General features: G+C 44.9%; 1 protein-coding gene and 1 long non-coding RNA gene across 4 annotated transcripts in view; one reads left to right on the top strand and one right to left on the bottom strand.

The window, feature by feature from the left end:
- Positions 1-19,629, bottom strand: part of Rxfp1 (relaxin family peptide receptor 1) — a 104,008-nt gene that overhangs the window by 26,256 nt on the left and 58,123 nt on the right. For 2 of the 3 annotated variants that reach the window (XM_048424760.3, XM_085682505.2), the window contains exons 3-8: positions 14,571-14,654; positions 10,492-10,597; positions 7,068-7,139; positions 1,395-1,466; positions 623-694; positions 465-536 (exon numbers count right to left, since the gene is read on the bottom strand). In XM_048424760.3, coding sequence (XP_048280717.3) covers positions 465-536; positions 623-694; positions 1,395-1,466; positions 7,068-7,139; positions 10,492-10,597; positions 14,571-14,654 — 478 coding nt within the window. The remainder of the gene's footprint in view (positions 1-464; positions 537-622; positions 695-1,394; positions 1,467-7,067; positions 7,140-10,491; positions 10,598-14,570; positions 14,655-19,629) is intronic. The other variant, XM_085682506.2, reaches the window with a different exon arrangement.
- Positions 3,261-19,187, top strand: LOC125394058 (uncharacterized). Its single transcript, XR_007230067.3, has 5 exons — positions 3,261-3,347; positions 7,359-7,639; positions 8,082-8,164; positions 9,539-9,629; positions 19,097-19,187. It is a non-coding gene; the product is annotated as an uncharacterized LOC125394058 (long non-coding RNA).

The following is a 19,629-nucleotide window of genomic DNA, read 5'->3' as shown; positions in this document are numbered from 1 at the left end:
AAAATTTTTTGCTACATTGATTTACTTATTTATTGCTGTTTGTGCGTGCGTGCGTGCGTTTGCGCGCGCGCGCGCGCGTGTGTGTGCGTGTGCGTGTGTGTGTGTGTGTGCGTGTGTGTGTGTGTGTGTGCGTGTGTGTGTGTGTGTGTGTGTGTGTGTGTGTGTGTGCATGTATGCCAGTCTTCATGTAGAGCTGATAGCCAGCTGGAGTGTGTGTGTGTGCGTGTGTGTGTGTGTGCGTGTGTGTGTGTGTGTGTGCGCGTGTGTGTGCGTGTGTGTGTGTGTGCGTGTGTGTGTGTGTGTGTGTGTGTGTGTGTGTACATGTATGCCAGTCTTCATGTAGAGCTGATAGCCAGCTGGAGTTGGTCTTTCTACCCCTTAGGTCCGGGGAGTTGAACCAGGCTGCCAATGAGCCATCTCACTCACTGAGCCATCTGGCCTCCCTGTTTGTTTTGAATACTTACAAGAGAATGAGAGAATTCAGCCCATAAAATGTGAGTGGGGAGATTCGGTTGAGGTGATTGTCTTCGATTATCCTGTCGGCGGGAAGAGAGCAGAGTGACGCACGTATTTTCGGAACTTTAGAACTAATGCAAAAAATTGCCACCCAAAAGAGACGTACAGCCACTCCAGCCTGTGCAGTTCTTCGAACACTCCTGGCTTCAGGAAGGTTATTCTGTTATGGCTGAGATACCTGGGAAGGAGACACAACCACAATGAGTTTATTCTTTCTGATGCTTCGCGAGAAGGACGGTGGCGATTGTCATCACCCTTCCCGAGTCCCCTCCTACAGCACTCTCTTCCTGCCACTTCCAGCTTGGACGTCTAAGGGCCCTTGCCACTGACGGTGTCATTTCTCGCCTTTCATTTCCCATAGTTAGCTAAAGAATTGGCCTATGTTTCAATGACCTACTCTGCTGGGTAGGTTTCTGTGGGTCAAAGGCTTGGCTTCCAGGGGGCACTGTTGGAAGGGGCTGAGGACCTTTCGGGAGTAAGGCCCTGTGGGAATCCTCCGGTCACTGGGGATGTGCTTTTCTGTGGTACCCTTGAAGGATGTCTTTCTCTTCCTTACTTCCCAGCCCTGAAGAGGGTGAGTGCTCACCGGCTTGTGGTGCCTCAAACACAGGCTCAAAGTAATGGAGGCACTCAGTCGAGGGAGCTGGTACCCAAGGCCACTCGCCTGGCAAGCGAATTCATGGCTCAGCCTGAACACACTGACACCCCCATCCCATGCTCCCAGCCCTCACTACACTGTCCCTTCTGCACTACTTGCACATCCTTGGCACCATCCTCGAGCAGGAGAACTGGTTTGGGCTGGAATGGGTTAGCCTGACAGGATGCTGTCGGTCCAGGGAACTGTTTAACTCCCCTCCAGTCCCCCAATCTGTGCTTACAGTTTGGTGAGGCTGCGCAGTCCTCTGAAAGCCGAGATGGACACGAAGCGAATCTTATTGTTTTGCAGGCACCTGTGAGCAAGAGCAGTCAAAGAGAAAAGAACAAAACAGTGTCAGCTTCGCGGGATGGAAGAGCCTGCCGTGGCGGCCGCACACGCATGTGCGGGTGGCCTCTGTCAGCTGAGATGGTGCATCTTACTCAGAGTCTTTTACTGGTATTAGAAATTGACTTGAGAGGAAAGGGGACACGATAGATCAACTGGCCGAAACTGGTATTTTGCTGCCAAATTTGCGCCAGGTTGGGTCAGTTGGTGTGAATGCAAACTGTATCAAACTGCCCTCTAAGTGTGTATCTCTACTCCCAGCTAGCTCAGCTCTCGAACCTCCTCAGGGACGGTTCCGTGCGGCAGATGCTAACAACGGGTCAAAGTGTAGAGTACATGTGTCGTGGGATGCTCGGCTAACTGGAACATCTGCATCACACTCCTGCCCTAGGTGCGGGGACCGTTGTGAAGGAGGTACGAAGTTTGTAAGAGCCAGAGGCCTGGAGGACAGGCACGAGACAGTGCGTTCTGGATGTGACCTGACCGTTACATTCAGGAGCTCACAATAGATGTCGCCTTGCACAAGGTCAAGGCAGTAGACTTTCTAGCATGGGAGGGAAGGGCATCATGAGCCTCCACCCCTAACTGAGGAGCTGTTGATGGTTACTGACTTCTAGGAGGAGGGGAAGACAGGTTTCTTTAGGAGTATGAGCCCTGGTAGGTTAACTATGCTCCAGGGGACGGTACCCCTCTGCGAGTATATGGGCAACACAAACTGGACTTAGTGGGTCACTGAAAAACACACACAGAAAGAGGACACACAGCTGGGAGGGGAGGGGAGGTGGGGGAGGTGGGGAGGCGAACCTGGGAGGAGTGTGGGATGAATGTGATAAAAAATACATTGTATGAAATTTGCAATCAGTAGAACTATTATAAATATTTGAAACATTTGTGCAACCATGTTCATAGCAGCATTATTCGTAATAGCCAGAACCTGGAAACAACCTAGATGCCCCTCAGTTGAAGGATGGATAAGGAACATGTGATACATTAACACAATGGAGTGCTGCGCAGCAAAAAAAAATAACGACATCTTGAAATTTGCAGGCAAATGGATGGACCTGGATAAAAACATCCTGAGTGAGCTAACCCAGAAAGACAAATGTAATAAGTACTCTCTCATAAGTGGCTTTTAGACATAAAGCTAAGAAAAACCAGCCTACAGTTCTCAAACCCCGAGAACCTAGACAACAAAGAAGACCTTAAGAGGAAAGTACATGAATCCTCCTAGGAGAATGAATTTCTCCTTGGAGAAAAAAAGACAAGGTCTCCTGAGTAAATTGGGAGTGTGGGGGTCAGGGGGGAGGATTGAAGGGGAGAGGGGAGGAAGGAAGGGGAGTTGGGAAAACGTATAACTCAATTAAAAACAATATAGTATAAAAAAGTCATTTGAAGCTGGAAAACAACCCAGACAGGGGCCAAGGTTACCGTCTAGAATTTTTGAGACAAGAACTAATGTAGAGGAAAGCCTGAAAGCCAGGCTTAAAATTTTCCTGTTATAATTATACAGATTTGTAAGTACTCATAAAGAATCAGACACCCACCCAAAAAAATGTTTGCAACATGTTATGCCACAAACCGTATTGCATAACAATAACAAATCTTAGTAAATCAAATTTAGTTTGATTAATCTGACACCCTAAACCTTGTATAATTGAGACAACTTATAAGGGGTTTAAATGACCAAAGAGTGACAAGTTTCATATGACATGCCATGGGCCCAGTCATGCGGCAGGTAACATTTATTTTTTTGCTGATACACAGGGAGACTTGAAGATGGACCGAGTGTTTCCAACTGTGGCGTGCGTCTAGTGAGCAGCGGACTGCACCGTCTGTATATGGAGTCAAGGTGTGCCTCTAGAAACCAGACAGAATGCTTTGACTTTAGGCTCTTTGGATCACTGTTGCTTGGAGTAATTTGCTCAAGAATTAATTGAAGAGTTAGGAGTGGAGGCTTATGCCTGCAATCTGAGAATTTGGGACACGGAGGCAGGAGGACTGCTCTTAGTTCTAGGCCAGTCAGGTCTATAGAGTGAAGCTTGTCTCAGAACACCAGCAGGAACTGGAGAGATGGCTGGGCAGTTGAGAGCACTGGCTGCTGCTCTTCAGAAGACCCAGGGCCCTTCCCAGTCACACAGTTTACCATTTAGTCTGCTCATCTCTACTTGCAAGTATGCATTTCCTTGAGCCATCCATTGGTCTGTCTCGAGGCCTCTGGCTTCTGCTGCACCCTCGATATGGGCTCTCACTGCGGCTGGTCTCGGATATCCTGCTGTTGTCCTGTGTCATGGAGACCCTGCAGTTTTGAATCTGTAGGTTTGTTCCCTTCACATACTCCAACAGTTGATAGATTCCGTGAATGCTGGGGTGGGCCAACTCATAGTCCTGGTTCTGGGGCTGGGTGGTAGCTGGGGTGGTCAGTCTGCCAGCCTTCCTTCATCGTCAATACCAGGGCAAGCTCTCCAGCACCACCTTGGCTAGCTCACCCAAAGAAGCATGCAGCAAAAAACAGGCCAATTCTCCTGCTCTCAGGTAAAGCCCCCTTTAACTGTGAAACTCTGAAAAATGAATTGTCATTTGAGTTCTATTTTCAAACATGAAATACATTATTTTCATGTTATCTGGTGCTTTAGAATAGCTCATTTTTATGAAGTAAATAATTTTCCATTTGTGTTTTCTCTATTTCCATATATTATTATCATTTTAATAATATCACATTTATTACACAGTTTAAACTATCAGGAAGACAAGCAAGTTGCTGACAACATGAGGCTGGACCTTGGTTTTCTGAGGGTTGTGCCTTTCTTTTTACTTTTTTAACAGAAGATAAAACTAAAGAATTATGTCTGTCGTGAGCATACGGTGTCAGACATAGATGGGCATGTTTGTATTTTTACCATGCCAGAACTTATTGAAAAACAACAAATTTGCAAGTGCTATGGCTTTGGCTGGCTATAGTTTATAAAGTAGTCCTGATAGCTCTTCATAGCAGTGGTTCTCAACCTGTTTGTTGGTCACGACCTCTTAGGGTACCCCATTTATTAATTGGATTATTTGGTATTTTAATGTTTAGTTTCTTGAGTTATTTATATATTTTGGAGATTATCCCCCTGTCAGATGTGGGGTTGGTGAAGACCTTTTCCCATTCTGTAGGCTGCCATTTTATCTTACTGACCACGTCCTTTGCTTTACAGAAGTTTTTCAGTTTCAGGAGGTGCCATTTATTAATTGTTGATCTCAGTGTCTGTGCTACTAGTGTTATATATAGGAAGTGGTCTCCTGGGCTCATGTGTTCAAGGCTACTTCCCACTTTCTCTTCTATCAGGTTCAGCATAACTGGACTTATGTTGAGGTCTTCAATCCACTTGAGCTTGAGTTTTGTGCAGGGCAATAGATGTGGATATTTACAATCTTCTACATCTCAACATCCAGTTATGCCAGCTCCATTTGTTGAAGATGCTTTCTTTTTTCTGTTGTACAATTTTGGCTTCTTTGTCAAAAATCAGCTAATCATAGGTGTGTGGGTTAATATCAGGGTTTTCAATTCAATTTCATTGGTCCACTTGTCTGTTTTTATGCAAATACCAAGTTGTTGTTTTTTTTTTTTTTTGCTTGTCTTTTTGCTATAGCTCTAGAGTAGAACTTGATGTCAGAGATGGTGATGCCTCTGGAAGTTCCTTTATTGTACAGGATTATTTTGGCTATTCTGGGCTTTTTGTTTTTCCATATAGTATTGAAAAATACTATTGTTCTTTTGAGGTCTGTGAAGATTTTGTTGGGATTTTGATGGGAATTGCACTAAATATGTAGATTGCTTATGCTGGAGAGGATGTGGAGTAAGGGAAACACTCCTCCATTGCTGGTGGGCATGCAAACTTGAACAGCCACCGTGAGATCAGTTTGGTGGTTTCTCAGAAAATTGGGAATCAATCTACCTCAAATGATCAAGACCCAGCAAGACCACTCTTGGTCATATACCCAAGGGATGGACAAGCATACCACAAGGACATTTATTTGCTCACCTATGTTCAAAGCAGCAATAATTGTAATAGTCAGAACCTGGAAACAACCTTGATGCCCCTCAACCAAAGAATGGGTAAAGAAAATTCAATACATTTACACAATGCAGTGTTACTCAGCGATAAAAAGCAATGCCATTAGGAAATATATAGGCAAATGGAAGGAACTAGGAAAAACCATCCTGAGTGAGGTCACCCAGATCCGGAACGATAAACACAGTGTGTGCTCACTCATAAGTGGATAATTGATGTAAAGCAAAGGATAACCAGGCTACAATCCACAGGTCCAGGGAAGCTAGGTAAAAAGGAAGACCTTAAGAGGGACACACATGGAGGGTTCCAGGAAGGGGAAATAGTTAACATCTTCTGGGTTAACTGGGTAGGGGGGAGAAGGGAGTGGATGGGGGATGGGAACATGAGGGTTTGAGATAGCCCATAGCTGGGGGAAGGATAGAGGGGGGAGCAATGAAAGAGATACCTTGATAGAGGGAGCCATTATGGGTTAGGGAGAAACCAGGTGTTAGGGAAATTCCCAGAAATCCACAGATGACCCCAGCTAAGACTCCTAACAACAGTGAAGAGGGTGTCTGAGCTGGCCTTCTCTTGTAATCAGATTAGTGACCACCCTAATCGTCATCATAGAACCTACATCCAGTAACTGATGGAAGCAGTTGCAGAGATTCACAGCCAAGCACTGGGCTGAGCTGCGGGAGTTTAGTTGAAAAGAGGGAGAAGGGATCACATGAGCAAGGGCAAGACCATGAAGGGGAAGCCCCGGAGACAGCTGAGCCAAGCTAGTGGGAGCTCCAGGACTCTGACAGTTGGGGAACCTGTATGGGGCCAAACTAGGCCCTCTGAATGTGGGTGACAGTTATGTGGCCCTGGTAGTGGAACCAGGACTTATCCTGGGTACATGAACTGGCTTTTCGGAGCCCATTCCCTGTGCTGGGACACCTTACAAGGATCAGAGGCCAGGGCTTGTGCTCGGGTCATCAGACTTGCTGCCCATGCTGGATAGTTTTATTCTAATAAATCCCATACATGTATACACACATACATACACACATATACACATTCATATATACACGTATGTGTATTCTAATAAATCTAATACACATATACACATATGCATGTTCTGTTGCTCTAGAGAACCCTGGTTAATATGACTATATCAGTTACTATGACTTTTGCACACTGAGCCATCTTGCTGGCCCCAAGCTCAGCACACTTTCTCTGAGATGAGCATTGAGCTGATCCATTACAGGAGGAGGCAGGAATACTTATTTCCTTTCTGTGGAGCATGGTGGAGGGGCCACAGCATACGGATTCCAGTTTGTTTAGGAATTGTTATCTGAGTTTTTTTTCTAGAATGTCTCCTAGAAACACTCAGAATTTTTGCCCACAAGTTTCCAGCTAAGGGACACATAATGTCTGCAGATGGGATTATTAGACTTAATACATGCTATGATGCTATTCTCTCCAGAAGGAACAGGAAATGAGCGCACAAGACCGCGGGGTCAACGCAAGCCCAGCGTTAGAGTGTTCCTTACAGCTTTTGAAGCTCACGGTACTTCCTGAAGCCGTTGGGAGGGAGCGTTCTTATGAAGTTCCGCTGCAGGGACCTGAAACACACACACAGTTGGGTCTTGATGAGTAGATTTTCACTAGAATGTCTTACGTCTAATGATATCTACCCCAAGATCTTGAGCTGGAGGCTGAGCTGGATGCACTGGTTTCATGATGTGTTAAGGAGTGACTGACAAAGCCGAACTAGCCGCGCTTTCTCCAAGCCACTCTGGGTGACTGGGCCACCGCTGAACCTCTTTTCCTCTTTGTTCTAGCTCGCTGGGACATCCTTTCCAACCAGTGTTCTGACTGAGCTTCTGAACAAAACTCTGCCTTACAGTCTTTTGGTGTTTATACACCAAAATTTTGGAAGATATCTAGAAAACCTATGGAGATGATGGTCTTTTCCCCCTCTTCGAAGAGAAGATTGGGACCCCCAAGACTGTGCAAGGAAGAACTTAATATTCTTAAAGAGAAGTCCAAGTATGATTCTATGAGAATCTATGGTTAGCAGGGGCTAGCCACCCTCTAGTGGAGTGAATTGCCATACACGGAGGTAGGCTTCTCAAGGATATCCAAGAAATCATGCTTGAAAAGCTGAATCCTTGTTAGCACATTCCCAAAGTTTACAGACAAATATCATTCTTTCTATATGATACAAAATATTTTAACAAATAGCTTCATTTATATTTTCAAAATGGCCTCTTATTAAAAGTGGTAGATATTGGTTACATTGATTAGGAAAACCCCAAACACTTTCATCAATAAGATACCTTTATATTTTAAAATTCAGTATCCTGTTTGGTTCCTCACTAAATCATACACATACACACACTCATATATAGCATGTGCATGTCACAGAGAGGGAAGGGCAAGCCAGAGCTTCACTTTTCAGTGGTTGCATTCAGGGATCTAAAAGTCAACTTTCGAAGTTAACATTTATTGAGTAGAACAATGCATAAATATTCATAGCTACCTGTGTTTGCCCATCTCTTTAGGATTTATTTGAAACATTTCCCAAAAGTCTCGACTTCAGTAAATACTCATTGGATGATTGGCCTCTCGGATACTTTTCTTACATGTGAGTTAAGCCATTCCTGAAGTTTTCCTATAATAATTGCTACTCAAAATCTGGAAGAACTCAGTAGTGGAATGTGATATTTAGTTTTTAATACATGTACACTAAAGTATAGAGATTTTTTTCCCTCTTGAACAGAACAATCAGACTGGAACAAGGTATGAAATTGAGCCAGGATCTTCAGAGAAGAATCTATAGGGACAACTGGAATCAAGTGGTTTAATCAAAAGTATGGGACAATGCTGTATAGCTGTATTTATTGGTATATATACACTCAGAATTTGTGTATGCTCATGTGTGTGCACTTGCGTGTGTGCATGCATGTGTGTGTGTGTTTACAGTCCTGATGATGAATTCAGGGGCCTCATGCATTTTAAGCAAGTGCAATATTACTGAGTTACATCCCAAGTCTAATAATGCTTTTTAATTTTTTTTAAATACACAAATAGTCAAATATTGTAGACTTAGACCTCTGAGCATTAAACCTATATCTATAAATGCCCGTTGAATATCACTGAATGACCTGATAATGTTAAGCTGAAATAAGAAATCTAACATTGATGTCTTGGTCATTCCCATTTACTGGGACCTAGCCTCTTCATTCCTCCATCAGTCTGTGCTCCAGGGTAGGTGCCCTGAAGTCACTTTACCCACGGTCTCCACTTGTCTTCTTGCAGGATATGATCTTTGCTTTAGTTTTTCCTCTTCATCCCTCCCTTTCTCCATCTCTCCCTCCCGCCCTTCCATGCCTGCCTGCCTGCCTGCCTGCCTGCTTGCCTTCCTTCCTTCCTTCCTTCCTTCCTTCCTTCCTTCCTTCCTTCCTTCCTCCCTCCCTCCCTCCCTCCCTCCCTTCTTCCTAGATTAAAGTTGACTGATACATATCTATTTATGTATGTATACTATACATATGTGGTTAGAACATTTCTTTTTTAATCAAATCATAATCTAACTATTTACCCTGTCCCCCCCCCCACCTCCCTCTCTCTAGCGTTCTTTCTCTGTTCCTTTCTTTCACAAAGGTTAGTTGGATTGTTGGCAAATGGATTCCAATATTACTTGTGGGCAAATGAAAAATCAGGTTGGCTGCATCAGTTTTTCATTTGGATTTTCCAGCAACTCAGTGTAAGCAGTGGGGGTGATAATTATTTCTCTCACCAATGAATTTGTAGAAACCCTTCCTAGGATCTCCTTCAGTTTCTTTGTGTGTGGGGGAATCATTACTTTTCCTCTAGCAGGACTAATTGCTATGATAAGTCACGGGAGGCGAGGAAGGAGAAACACTAACTGATACTTCCTCTTTGTTCAGGAAATGTCGCTTCCTTCAGAAAGCAAGTTTGTATAAATGATTTTCCCCATGTTCTCTATTTATGCCCCCAGACTGAGATCCATGGGGCAGCATCCAGATTCTGCCAACTTGATGGGACTCTGCTGTAGCTCCTTTACCTGTGCCAAGCATCTGGACTGTCTGGTAGGTTGTTTGAGAAAGGCAAGACTTGCCAACACCTGTATACTCAAGGGTTACTCTTACTGTGTCTGCATGAACCAGAAAGCCAGAGTCACAAGACATTAAAACACATGGATGGAGATCCCACACAAACAAAACCCCAACCCCAACCGACTGAATTAAAAAAAAATATCAAGACTTTTACTTTCCATTGAGTTCTTGAAAAAAAAATCTGGACCAAAAAATATGTGTTCGTGTGCTGCTCACATCTGGTTGAGTTCAAATAACCAGAAATAGAAATTAGCACCACAAACACTGAGCACAACAAGACGCTTTTACAAGACTCCTTTTGTCTTCTGTATGCAATTTTGAATTTCATAGGAAAAAACCACAATGTCAAGGTGATTTAGAAATTAATTTAAATGTGAAGCTTTGGGAATAATTTATCCAATGTATTCCACTCGTTCCTCAAGTAAATTATGTTTACTTGTACTTAAGAATACATGAAAGTGTCTTCCTCTATAATAAATCTAAACCAGCTCTTGCAATAAGCATCCAGTAAAATTTCTGTGTAACGGGAAAGGTGGGGATAGTCGTTTCTTTAGTCCCCTCCACCCCCAGTAACAGTCGAAATGGATGGCATCTTCTGCTTGGATAAAATACCGTGAGTAGTCAACACCTCACAGAATTGTTTACGGAGTAACGTAAGGTGAGGTCTAGTATTTAAAAGTGTTTAGAACTATGTGTGAAAAGATCATTATAACTGATGGACAGATGAAGTGGTCTTTGAACACAAATGCCTCGTCGGGAGTGACCTGGTGTCAGTCCGGGCGGTCTCCCTGCTGTTCTATCCAGCCTTAAGGACGAGCCAATCTTTGCTACTTACATTACAGTCACATTGGCAGAAACTGACGGGACAGCTCGTAAATTGGCTCCTTCACAGTCAATCTCTAGATCTCGGCACACACAGTGCTTGGGCACAGAGCCAACCACTGAACAGAGAGGAAGCGGGGAGGAGTGACGGCGTGAGGGACCAGGGAGAGGAGGGGGCGAAGAGAAAGAAAGGCAAAGCCATGAGAATATTGTCGAGTATAAAAGTCTACCATGCTTTCTTTACCCAAGTGCTTGGGGGAAGGCTTTAAATTAAGGTTCCACAGTTTGCTCTGAATTTAACTTTAAGACCAGGCTGGTCTAGCATTAACGTTAGGAAACACATGCATTGAGGAGCCCATCCCTTTTCCATCTTCCTTTCTTATTTTTTTTTAAGATTGATTTTTGTGTGTCTGTGCAAGTATATCTGTGTCTGTAGTCCTGAGCACATGTGTTTGATTGTGTGTGTATGTGTTTGTGTGTGTGTGTGTGTGTGTGTGTGTGTGTGTGTTCCTGGGTGTCCAGAGGGCAGTAGATAGATCTCTTGCCACTGGTGGTCACAGGTGATTGTGAGTATCTGCTGGTGAGGGTGGGGATGGGAGGATGGGGTTGGGAGAGGTGGGATGTGGTGGACACTGAGAACCAAACTCTAGGTCTCCAAGAGAAGATAATGTTCTTGACAGCTCAAGTCTTTGTTGTGTTAATGGAAATCTGGCTAACTTGGGGTTAGGGAAAAAAAGAGAGTTTCCTGAACAAAGAGTTCCTTAGGATCTTTTAAATTCTCTAGACCTAAGAGATAAGGAAAGGAATCACACAGTGGGATGGACGGGGGCGCAGAGAGCAGGAGCAGAAGAGCCATCTTCCCAGCTCCACCTATTTAATTTTAATATCCGATTGACCCTCATTTGCCACAATATGAATGAAATCTTCTGCTTCTGTCTCCAGCTGGAGAAGTGGTAGTGTGTGTGGGGGGGCTTAATGTCTGTTTGCAAGCTTCTGCTTGAGAATGAGGATCGGGAAGTAACAAATAAAGGCTTTGTTGGAAGACTAAATCATTTGAACCATAAGCAAGCAAGAAAGGAGACCTAAGCACCGAATGATGAGCCTTTATCCTTTCCGAAGGGTTTTCCTGGGTAGCTCAGGGCGGAAGACCGGGAGAGCAGAAACCCTGCAGCAGCTTTTGCTTGTCCACACAGCATTCTAAATGAGCTATAACTGTCGTAAAACAAGCAATGATATGGACAGTACTGTAACTTTAGCTTCTTTGAAGAAGCTGGTAGACATGGCTACACATGTTCCCGATTGACAACTGTTGGAAGTGGTTTCCCTTGTTCACCGGGGCAGTAAGTGTTGGCAGCCATAGCTGCAGCCGTGAGGCTCCCATCACCAGGGAGGAGTAAATGCGGAGGGCAACCCTCACTGTCTTGGGAGTGTCCATTCCACAGCGAGCAGGAACCATACTGTGTAGGTTACATGGGATACACATACCAATGAACTGTTTAGCTGTGTGCACTGCAGGTCTTAGCTGTGTGCACCGCAGGTCTCTAGATGTGCCGGATCTCATCTTTAAGATACTCCAGCCCTGCCAGATGGCTAAAAGCATCCACCCATCCCATTCTGCGTCTTCCCACCGCCCAATGTCAATGACCTTGGAAGGCCCGGCAAAGCTTCACCCCGTAAGTGCAGCTTTAGGCATTATTCACCCTATGTATGATGAGAAATGATGTTTTACACTAGCCTTTGAAGAACTGAATCCCACCACATCCCAAAGTTGTACCTGTTCTGCAGACTGTGGTGGCATACACCTGTGATCCAGCATTTGGGAGGCAGAGGTAGAAGGGCTGTGGGTTCAAAGCCACCCTGCTAATATAAAATCATATTTAAAAATTGTTCATGTAAGAATTTCAGCTGGGTTAAAAAGAAGATGAACGCATTATCTTGTTAGTGCTTGGAGACAATGAATAAACAATTTCTTCCTCAAATCCTTCCAAGTTAAACTTTGGTCATGCATTGGCTTTCCTGTGTATGACACTTTCCACGACCTTCCTCCAAGGAGCGGACTTTAAAATGTGAGCCGCTCACATCCTTTCAAGCACCTGAAAACGTTTTTGAGCAGTTCTTAGGTGAATTTCCACCAGGAATCTGACACGAGAACAGTGCTGCAAATAGGAACCTTAATTTAAGTTTCACCCCAAGATTTTTATCCTGCACTCGTATTTCATGTACTGCTTGAAAAAGAGGTTGAATTTAGCAATTTTAATCCCCTCTCTCTCTAAAGAACTCTAACTAAAAACCGAGCTTTGTATGTCTTCTAAGTATTGATAAAAAAAATCACCTCTGTGCTGATCTTGGTCCTCCGTCTACTGTGTAGTGCCACAATCCTTGAGTGATTACACTATGACAAATCTCTCCCACGGTGACAGAGTGGGCAAAACAGGATTTTTTAGCCAACTCAGTCTGCTTTTTCCCCATTATTTTTGCTTTGAAAACTATGAGTTAGGTAAGCTACCAGTTCCTCTCCTTGACCTTAGTGACCTGAGCTTTGGATGCGGTCACCGAACTCTCCCAGCAAGAGCTTTCCAGCTCACTCTCTCTCCTTCCTTTATCTTTTTCTTCTCCTTCCCTCTTTCATCTTGTCTCCTTCTTCCCTTCTGCCTCCCTTTCCCCTTTTTCTTTCCAGTGTTTTTGGAGACAGGTTCCCACTGCGTGGCCCAGGATGGCCTTGGACTACCCAGGGTTCTGGTGCTGTCATTACAACATTACACATTGGGTTTTTCCTGGTTGACATATGTGCTAATGTGCACCGTTACACCAAACCAAGCATTTTCTTAGAGAATATTTTTTTTGAGCCATTACCTTTTCATTTGCCATTCAACTTCTGCCTCTTATAACTTGCTAATATGTTATTGATTTCATTCTGTTAATACCTATACCTTAACATTAAATCGATAAAATTTTTTGGAATGTAGTAAAATAGAGGATTCAGTTCAATTTTTTTAATAGAGTGAGATATAAAATTCAATTAAAGTATAAGAAAAGAAAACTAATATATAAAATGGAAAATGAAAGTACATTTTAAGATAATACATCTAGTTCATATTTCTATTATATCAATAGCAATGCTATACCTTTTAGATTTTTTTCCTTCAAAAATGTTTTAGCTTACATTTTTTTTCTCCCAGCAGTATTAGAGATTGAACCTGGGGCCCCACACACGCTAGGCAAGGGTCGTACAGGAGCTGTATCGCCACTGGAGTTTTGGCTTTCTAAGGATCCAATTATTTGGTCCCCCTCTTTTGAGAGGCAGGTGTGATGCTGCCCTAACTTGGTGGGTGCCCCTGAAACTCATGGTGGGGGATGTGCATGCCTTTACGTGAGGGGTTGTTGGGAGCCTGTCAATCCCACTTGAGGAGTGAAGACCAAAAGTATTAGCAATTTGAAAAGCTAAACTTTAAATTGTGGAAAACAATGAGCCAAAAAAAGAGAAAACAATACAGCCAAAGAGTCCTCCTGCCTGCAGCCCTCAGCTTGTGAGGAGAGCTTTGAACATGTGTCCAAAGCACACCTGTCCATTTGCATATAATTTATTAACTGACAAAATGCACTTAAAAGGCATTATTTTAGCAAGTATTCCTGATCTTGAACCTGGCAAAGCTGCTGCTTAGGCTTCCCCCTTCTGTACCTGTGCAGTATCTGCAAGTGATCAGCAGGTGACTGCAGAGTTAGATGCAGTGACTCTGGCTTCCAAAAATCTGTGGCTTCAACAGCAGAAGCAAACGTTCTTCCCTTACAGATGTTAGGACCCAAGCAGCGGCTCCGCGCCTCCTCCTTGCTTTCCTTCACACAGAGTTTATGGGGGTGGGCAAAAGAGGGAATTCTAGAAAACAGCAACCCTGACCACTGACACTGATTTTGTTTGCGATACCTGATTTAATCGATTCCAGGTGCACTTAAAGACAGAATTCCAAACTCAGGCCTCCTTTCTTAAAACATTCGTAACTAGAACACTCTAATTGACTTTCAAAAATTTTGCTGTATCCAAAACGTAATAGCTTGGCATCTTACCATGAACTCATCTGCGGTGTGGCTACTTACAGCATTCAGAAGGGGGTCGTGGAGTCAGTTTGTAGATATCGGAAAAGTACTTGTCGAATTGTAGAGACCAGCCATTGTTGTCGCCTGAAAAGAAAAAAAAAATCCAAGAGCGAGAGAGTTCAAAAGGAAAACCGGGCAGATAGACTTCGCTATCTCAGCAAAAACAATTCCTCTAAATAAGCCAGAGAATCTCCAAGGTGTTTTGGTAATTACCACCAAGGACTTCCTGCAGGGTTGCATTTCTGTCCCCTTTGGGAGGTCTGGGGTGGTCCAACTCTCCACGCTCATCAAACACTGTCGTAGCTTCCTACGAGTCATATTTGACCATCTGCATTTTTGCCAGTGGCAGAAATGCCAAACGTGGTCCACCATTCTCCACATCGTTTTTTAGTTTCCTAGGCTGCCTTCATGAACTGAAACTGATCCCTGGCGTATATAGACACATCTTTATTCCTCAAAGCTGGTTTTGGTTGTTTCAGCACGGATAGGTGACTGTGGTGGTTTGAACGAGAATGGCTAGTCTCCTGCTTAGTCTCCAGTTGGCTGTTTAGGAAGGGTTGGGAGGTATGGCCTTGTTGGAGAAGGTCTGGCCTGGAAAGAGGTGGTGTGTTATTAGGGGTGGGATCTGAGGATTCAAAAACCCATGCCAGTTTTTGCATCTCTCTTTGCCTGCTGCCTGCAGATCATGATGTAATCTTCAGTGCCATGCCTGTCTGCTTCCCGCAGTAGCAATCACAGACTAAGTCTATGAATCTAGAAGCAAGCCCCCGACTAATGCTCCCTTTCAAAAGGGTTGCTTTGGTCAAGGGTCTCTTCACACTGTCTCAGAACACTAACTAAGGTGCCCATGCTGACTATATTTAAGACAAGAAGCAGCAGGCCCAGAACGTGTCTCAACTGGTAAAGTGTTTGCTGTACAAACAGAAGGACCTGAACCTGAGGGGTTTTTTTTGTTTGTTTGTTGGTTGGTTGGTTTGCTTGTTTTTGTTTTTGACAGGATTTCTCTGTAACTTCCCTGGCCATCCTGGAACTCACTCTGTAGACCAGGCTGGCCTCGAACCCACAGAGATCCATCTGCCTCTGCCTCCTTATTACTGGGATTAAAGGTTTGCACCACCATGCCCTTCCACCTGTTTTTGTTTGTTTGTTTTTAAGAGGACCTGAGTTTAACACCCAGAATCCACATTAAAAAAAAAAAAAACTAAACGAAAGAAAATGGGATATGGTGGCGTGGACTTGCAATCCCAGGGTGCGGAGGAAAAGCAGAACACAGGAAGTAGAGCCGAGAAAGACTGTGTGTGCTGTAGGCAGCAGGGCTGTTGAAAAAGCACTAAAGCCCTCTGGGACCCAGACTGCCCATCAAGAGCGCCAGAAGCTGGACACAGACCTCTGGGGTTTGGTATTTGCCATTTTGGGTTTTGGTATTGGCTTGGTCTGCTCTCTTCTTGCTATGTCCCCATTCTTCTAGGTTGGGACGGGAGCAGTTATTCCGTGCCGTTGTATGTTAGCTCTCGTTTGTAACTTCACAGAAGTTCACTGTTCACGCACTGTCTCTAGTACCAGAGGACTTTGGACTTTTCAATGTTGGAACTGCTAACACCTGTGGGGAGCGTTGGCGCTGGAACGGATGAATTCTGTATTATAGGGTGGCCGCCGATGCACGGACAGAGAGCAAAGAGCTAATACCTGAGAGATATAGTTGGGTGTCACATTGATAAAGGGTGCACTTGCGGCATTTTATAGTGTCAGCTTGACAGACCCTCCTTTCCTAAGGATGAAAGCTTCTGGGTGTATTTGTGAGGGATGGGTAGACTGAACTAGCTGAGGGGGGAGGACCCCCGATAGATGTGCGCAGAACCACAACCAAGCTTAGGGTCCTGGACTGAACAGAAAGGAAGCATGCTGGGGATAATCATTCATCACCCTTTGCCCCCCTTTCTCCTTCGCCACTGAGGACTGACTCTCACTGTGCCTATGAGGCCAGCGATTTCCTACTGCATCAGCCTCGTCTCCAGCCCTGGGCTTCTTGACTGTGGGTGCATTGTGACCAGTCACTTCAAGCTTGCAGCCACTGGGACTCCCCTCCGTAATGACCTGGACCCGTGAAGCGTGTGTCAAAAATAAGATTTCTTCCTTAAGTTGCATTTGCCAGGCATTTTGTTGAAGCAACAAGACAAGTTACCAATGCAATCATGCGCGCATTGGGTTTTGAGGTTTTTGAGGTTTTTGGCACTGAAATTTCCCCTTATGTGGGTTTGGCAGGTTTTTTGGACTTCTGTATAAACATTTAATCAATTCTTTTAATTAACTCAGAAGTATTTAGGAGTTGGAATTAAGGAAAGTTTTGAATATTGCAAGTGTTATCAAAAATTTCAAGATAAATAAGATCCATTTTTCAGAGTAGCATTATGAGTTGTTATCTATTTATAAATAAAGTGTGGCAATGAATACCGTGATTCATTGGTCTTGGCAATGTTGAGGGGGCTGCTGCTTCTGCCTCCCTCTCTCCCATTTTCCCCATCCTCCCCTCTCTCGTACTCCCCCCCCTCTTCTCCCTCTTCTTTTGCTGTGATGTTGTAGATCTAACCCAGGGACTCACACATACTAGGCAAGTGCCCTACTACTGAGGTAACACTCCCATTCTTCATATTTTTACAACTAAAACTGTTCTTTGTGTCAGAGCCCAGAGTGTTAGTGGTAAGACGAGCAGGTCTTAGGAGGGTCTGCAGTCTTGACCTTGCAGGCTGCAGGGTGGGTTGTGAAACCGTGGACCCGGCAGCCGAGGCTCATTTGGCCACGCCTCTGTTTGGAAGCGGTGCGGGGGAAACTGACACTCATCTGCCAGCTCTCTGAGACGCGGGGCTGATTTGCAGGTGGTATTTCCTTGCTGCTGAAACTGACAGACGTGCCAGTGACTGACGTGATGCTGCTTTTCTCAGTGCTCCTCTAGCAGGTCCTATATTTAACTCAGAGCTTTTGTAAGTGGACTATTTTAAGGTGTCCCGTCTTTGTCATACGTAGTGCCGTGACTTGACACCACCGGCTTGGTGCCCTTCCTGGTTATTTGTCTCTCATGAGTGCTCTCGGACCTTCCCGCTATTTCAAGGCATGCGCTATGCGTGGCTATCTTAGCTTCCTTACTGTTTCTGTGATAAAGTCCTCTGACAAAAGCTAGTTAAGGGGAGAGTTTATTTTTAGCTCCGAGGTGACCGTCCGTTGCTTTGGGGACGTTACAGTCACACAGGAACTTGGCAGCTGGTCACCCTGCACTGAGCTTGTCTATTCCGCTTAATTACCCAGTTCCCCTTCTTTACCCTCGCCGACTCCAGGAAACCTTGCGCAGGGATTGGTGCCATTTCTCGGCTAACCCAGTCACAATACCACCCCTCCCCACAGACATGCCCGGAGGCCCGTTTATCAGATAATTCTGGATTTTGCCCAGTTGACAATTATCTTTAGCCATCACTGTGGCCTTTGTTGCAACAATTCTGTCAAACAAGTCCAAACAGTGTAGTTGTTTAAGTCTTGTTGTTGCTTGCTCTTTCTCCTTTCTTTTCTGTTATAAAATGGCTTTAGTAAGACTTTCCCTGGGACACTTCTGGGACCAGGTTAACTGTTCCAGGCAAGGGTGGCTTCGCCGATAATATTGACCCTCTAGCAGGTGTTACCAAAACGTATGAATCACCATAAGCCCCACTGTGTGAACTGCATCTGTCTCATAACAGATATAAAAACAGCATAAATATTGACATCTGATGGAGGAGGGTTATCTGTCTATGTGTTACTTTCATTGGTTAATAAAGAAACTGCCTTGGCCCTTTGATAGGACAGAAAATTAGGTAGGCGGAGTAAACAGAACAGAATGCTGGGAGGAAGAAGGCAGTGAGGCAGAAGCTACAGCTCTCCTCTCCAAGATGGACGCAGGTTAAGATCCTTCCTGGTAAGCCACCACCTTGTGGTGCTACACATATTAATAGAAATGGGTTAATCAAGATGTGAGAGTTAGCCAATAAGAGGCTGGAACTAATGGGCCAAGCAGTGTTTAAAAGAATATAGGGAGGCGGGTAGGAGGTGGAAATTTTTAATAAATGAATACATAAATTAAAAAAAATAAAATAAGATGAAACAAAACAAAAAAAGAATACAGTTTCCGTGTAATTATTTCGGGTAAAGCTAGCCGTGAGCCGGGTTGCGGGACACAGCCCGCCGCTCCTTATTATAACATACGTCCTTGGTATACATATTTATGGAACCTTGGGGTCCAAAGCTCCTTCAGCAGGGACAAGCTATGTGCAGAGCTGGCTGTTGGGGAAGGGATGACAATGCCATCCAGTACTGTCGGGGTTGACCTGAATGGTAAGGGAAGAGGGGCAGGGGTCTGTGGATATCAGCGATGGGAAAGCCTGAAGCCCAAGTAGTGATGGGAGACCTGGCTGCAGACAGGCGGCTCATGCAGCACGCCATTGCTGAGGTAACAAGTGCCAGTAGCCTCCATGTTCATTTTACTGGCTATTCTTTCCCTTCAGCACGAGGGACTGCCACGCCGGTGACCTTTTTAAAGGTGACGTCGCTGGGCAACATGGACCATTCTGGAGGGGACCTGCTGCACTGCTGCTGCACTGCTGCTGCACTGCCACTGCACTGCTGCTGCACTGCTGCTGCTCTCCTGCTGCACTGCTGCTGCACTGCCGCTGCACTCCTGCTGCACTCCTGCTGCACTCCTGCTGCACTGCCGCCGCACTCCTGCTGCACTCCTGCTGCACTGCTGCTGCACTCCTGCTGCACTCCTGCTGCACTGCTGCTGCACTGCTGCTGCACTGCTGCTGCACTCCTGCTGTATTTTTGAACTTCTTCCTGTCATTTCCACTGACTGTTGGAACTGAGCTGCTGCCCATGATAAGCGATTGTGACTTTGTACCAACTGCTGTGTCTGGGACAGTGTCCTTGACACACTGAGTGCACACGTGAGGTCAGAGTGGAGCCACAGGCATCCCTGCTCTCACTCCTCTTTCTCATTTTTACTTCACTCCTTTCCACCTCCACCCCCCAAACCTGCGCA

Source organism: Myodes glareolus, chromosome 20 (genome assembly GCF_982192425.1).
Source record: "Myodes glareolus chromosome 20, mMyoGla1.1, whole genome shotgun sequence".
In the NCBI taxonomy this organism is placed as follows: domain Eukaryota; kingdom Metazoa; phylum Chordata; class Mammalia; order Rodentia; family Cricetidae; genus Myodes; species Myodes glareolus.
The sequence above is the reverse complement of the archived record's forward strand: the minus strand, read 5'-3'. Positions and strand labels throughout refer to the sequence as shown.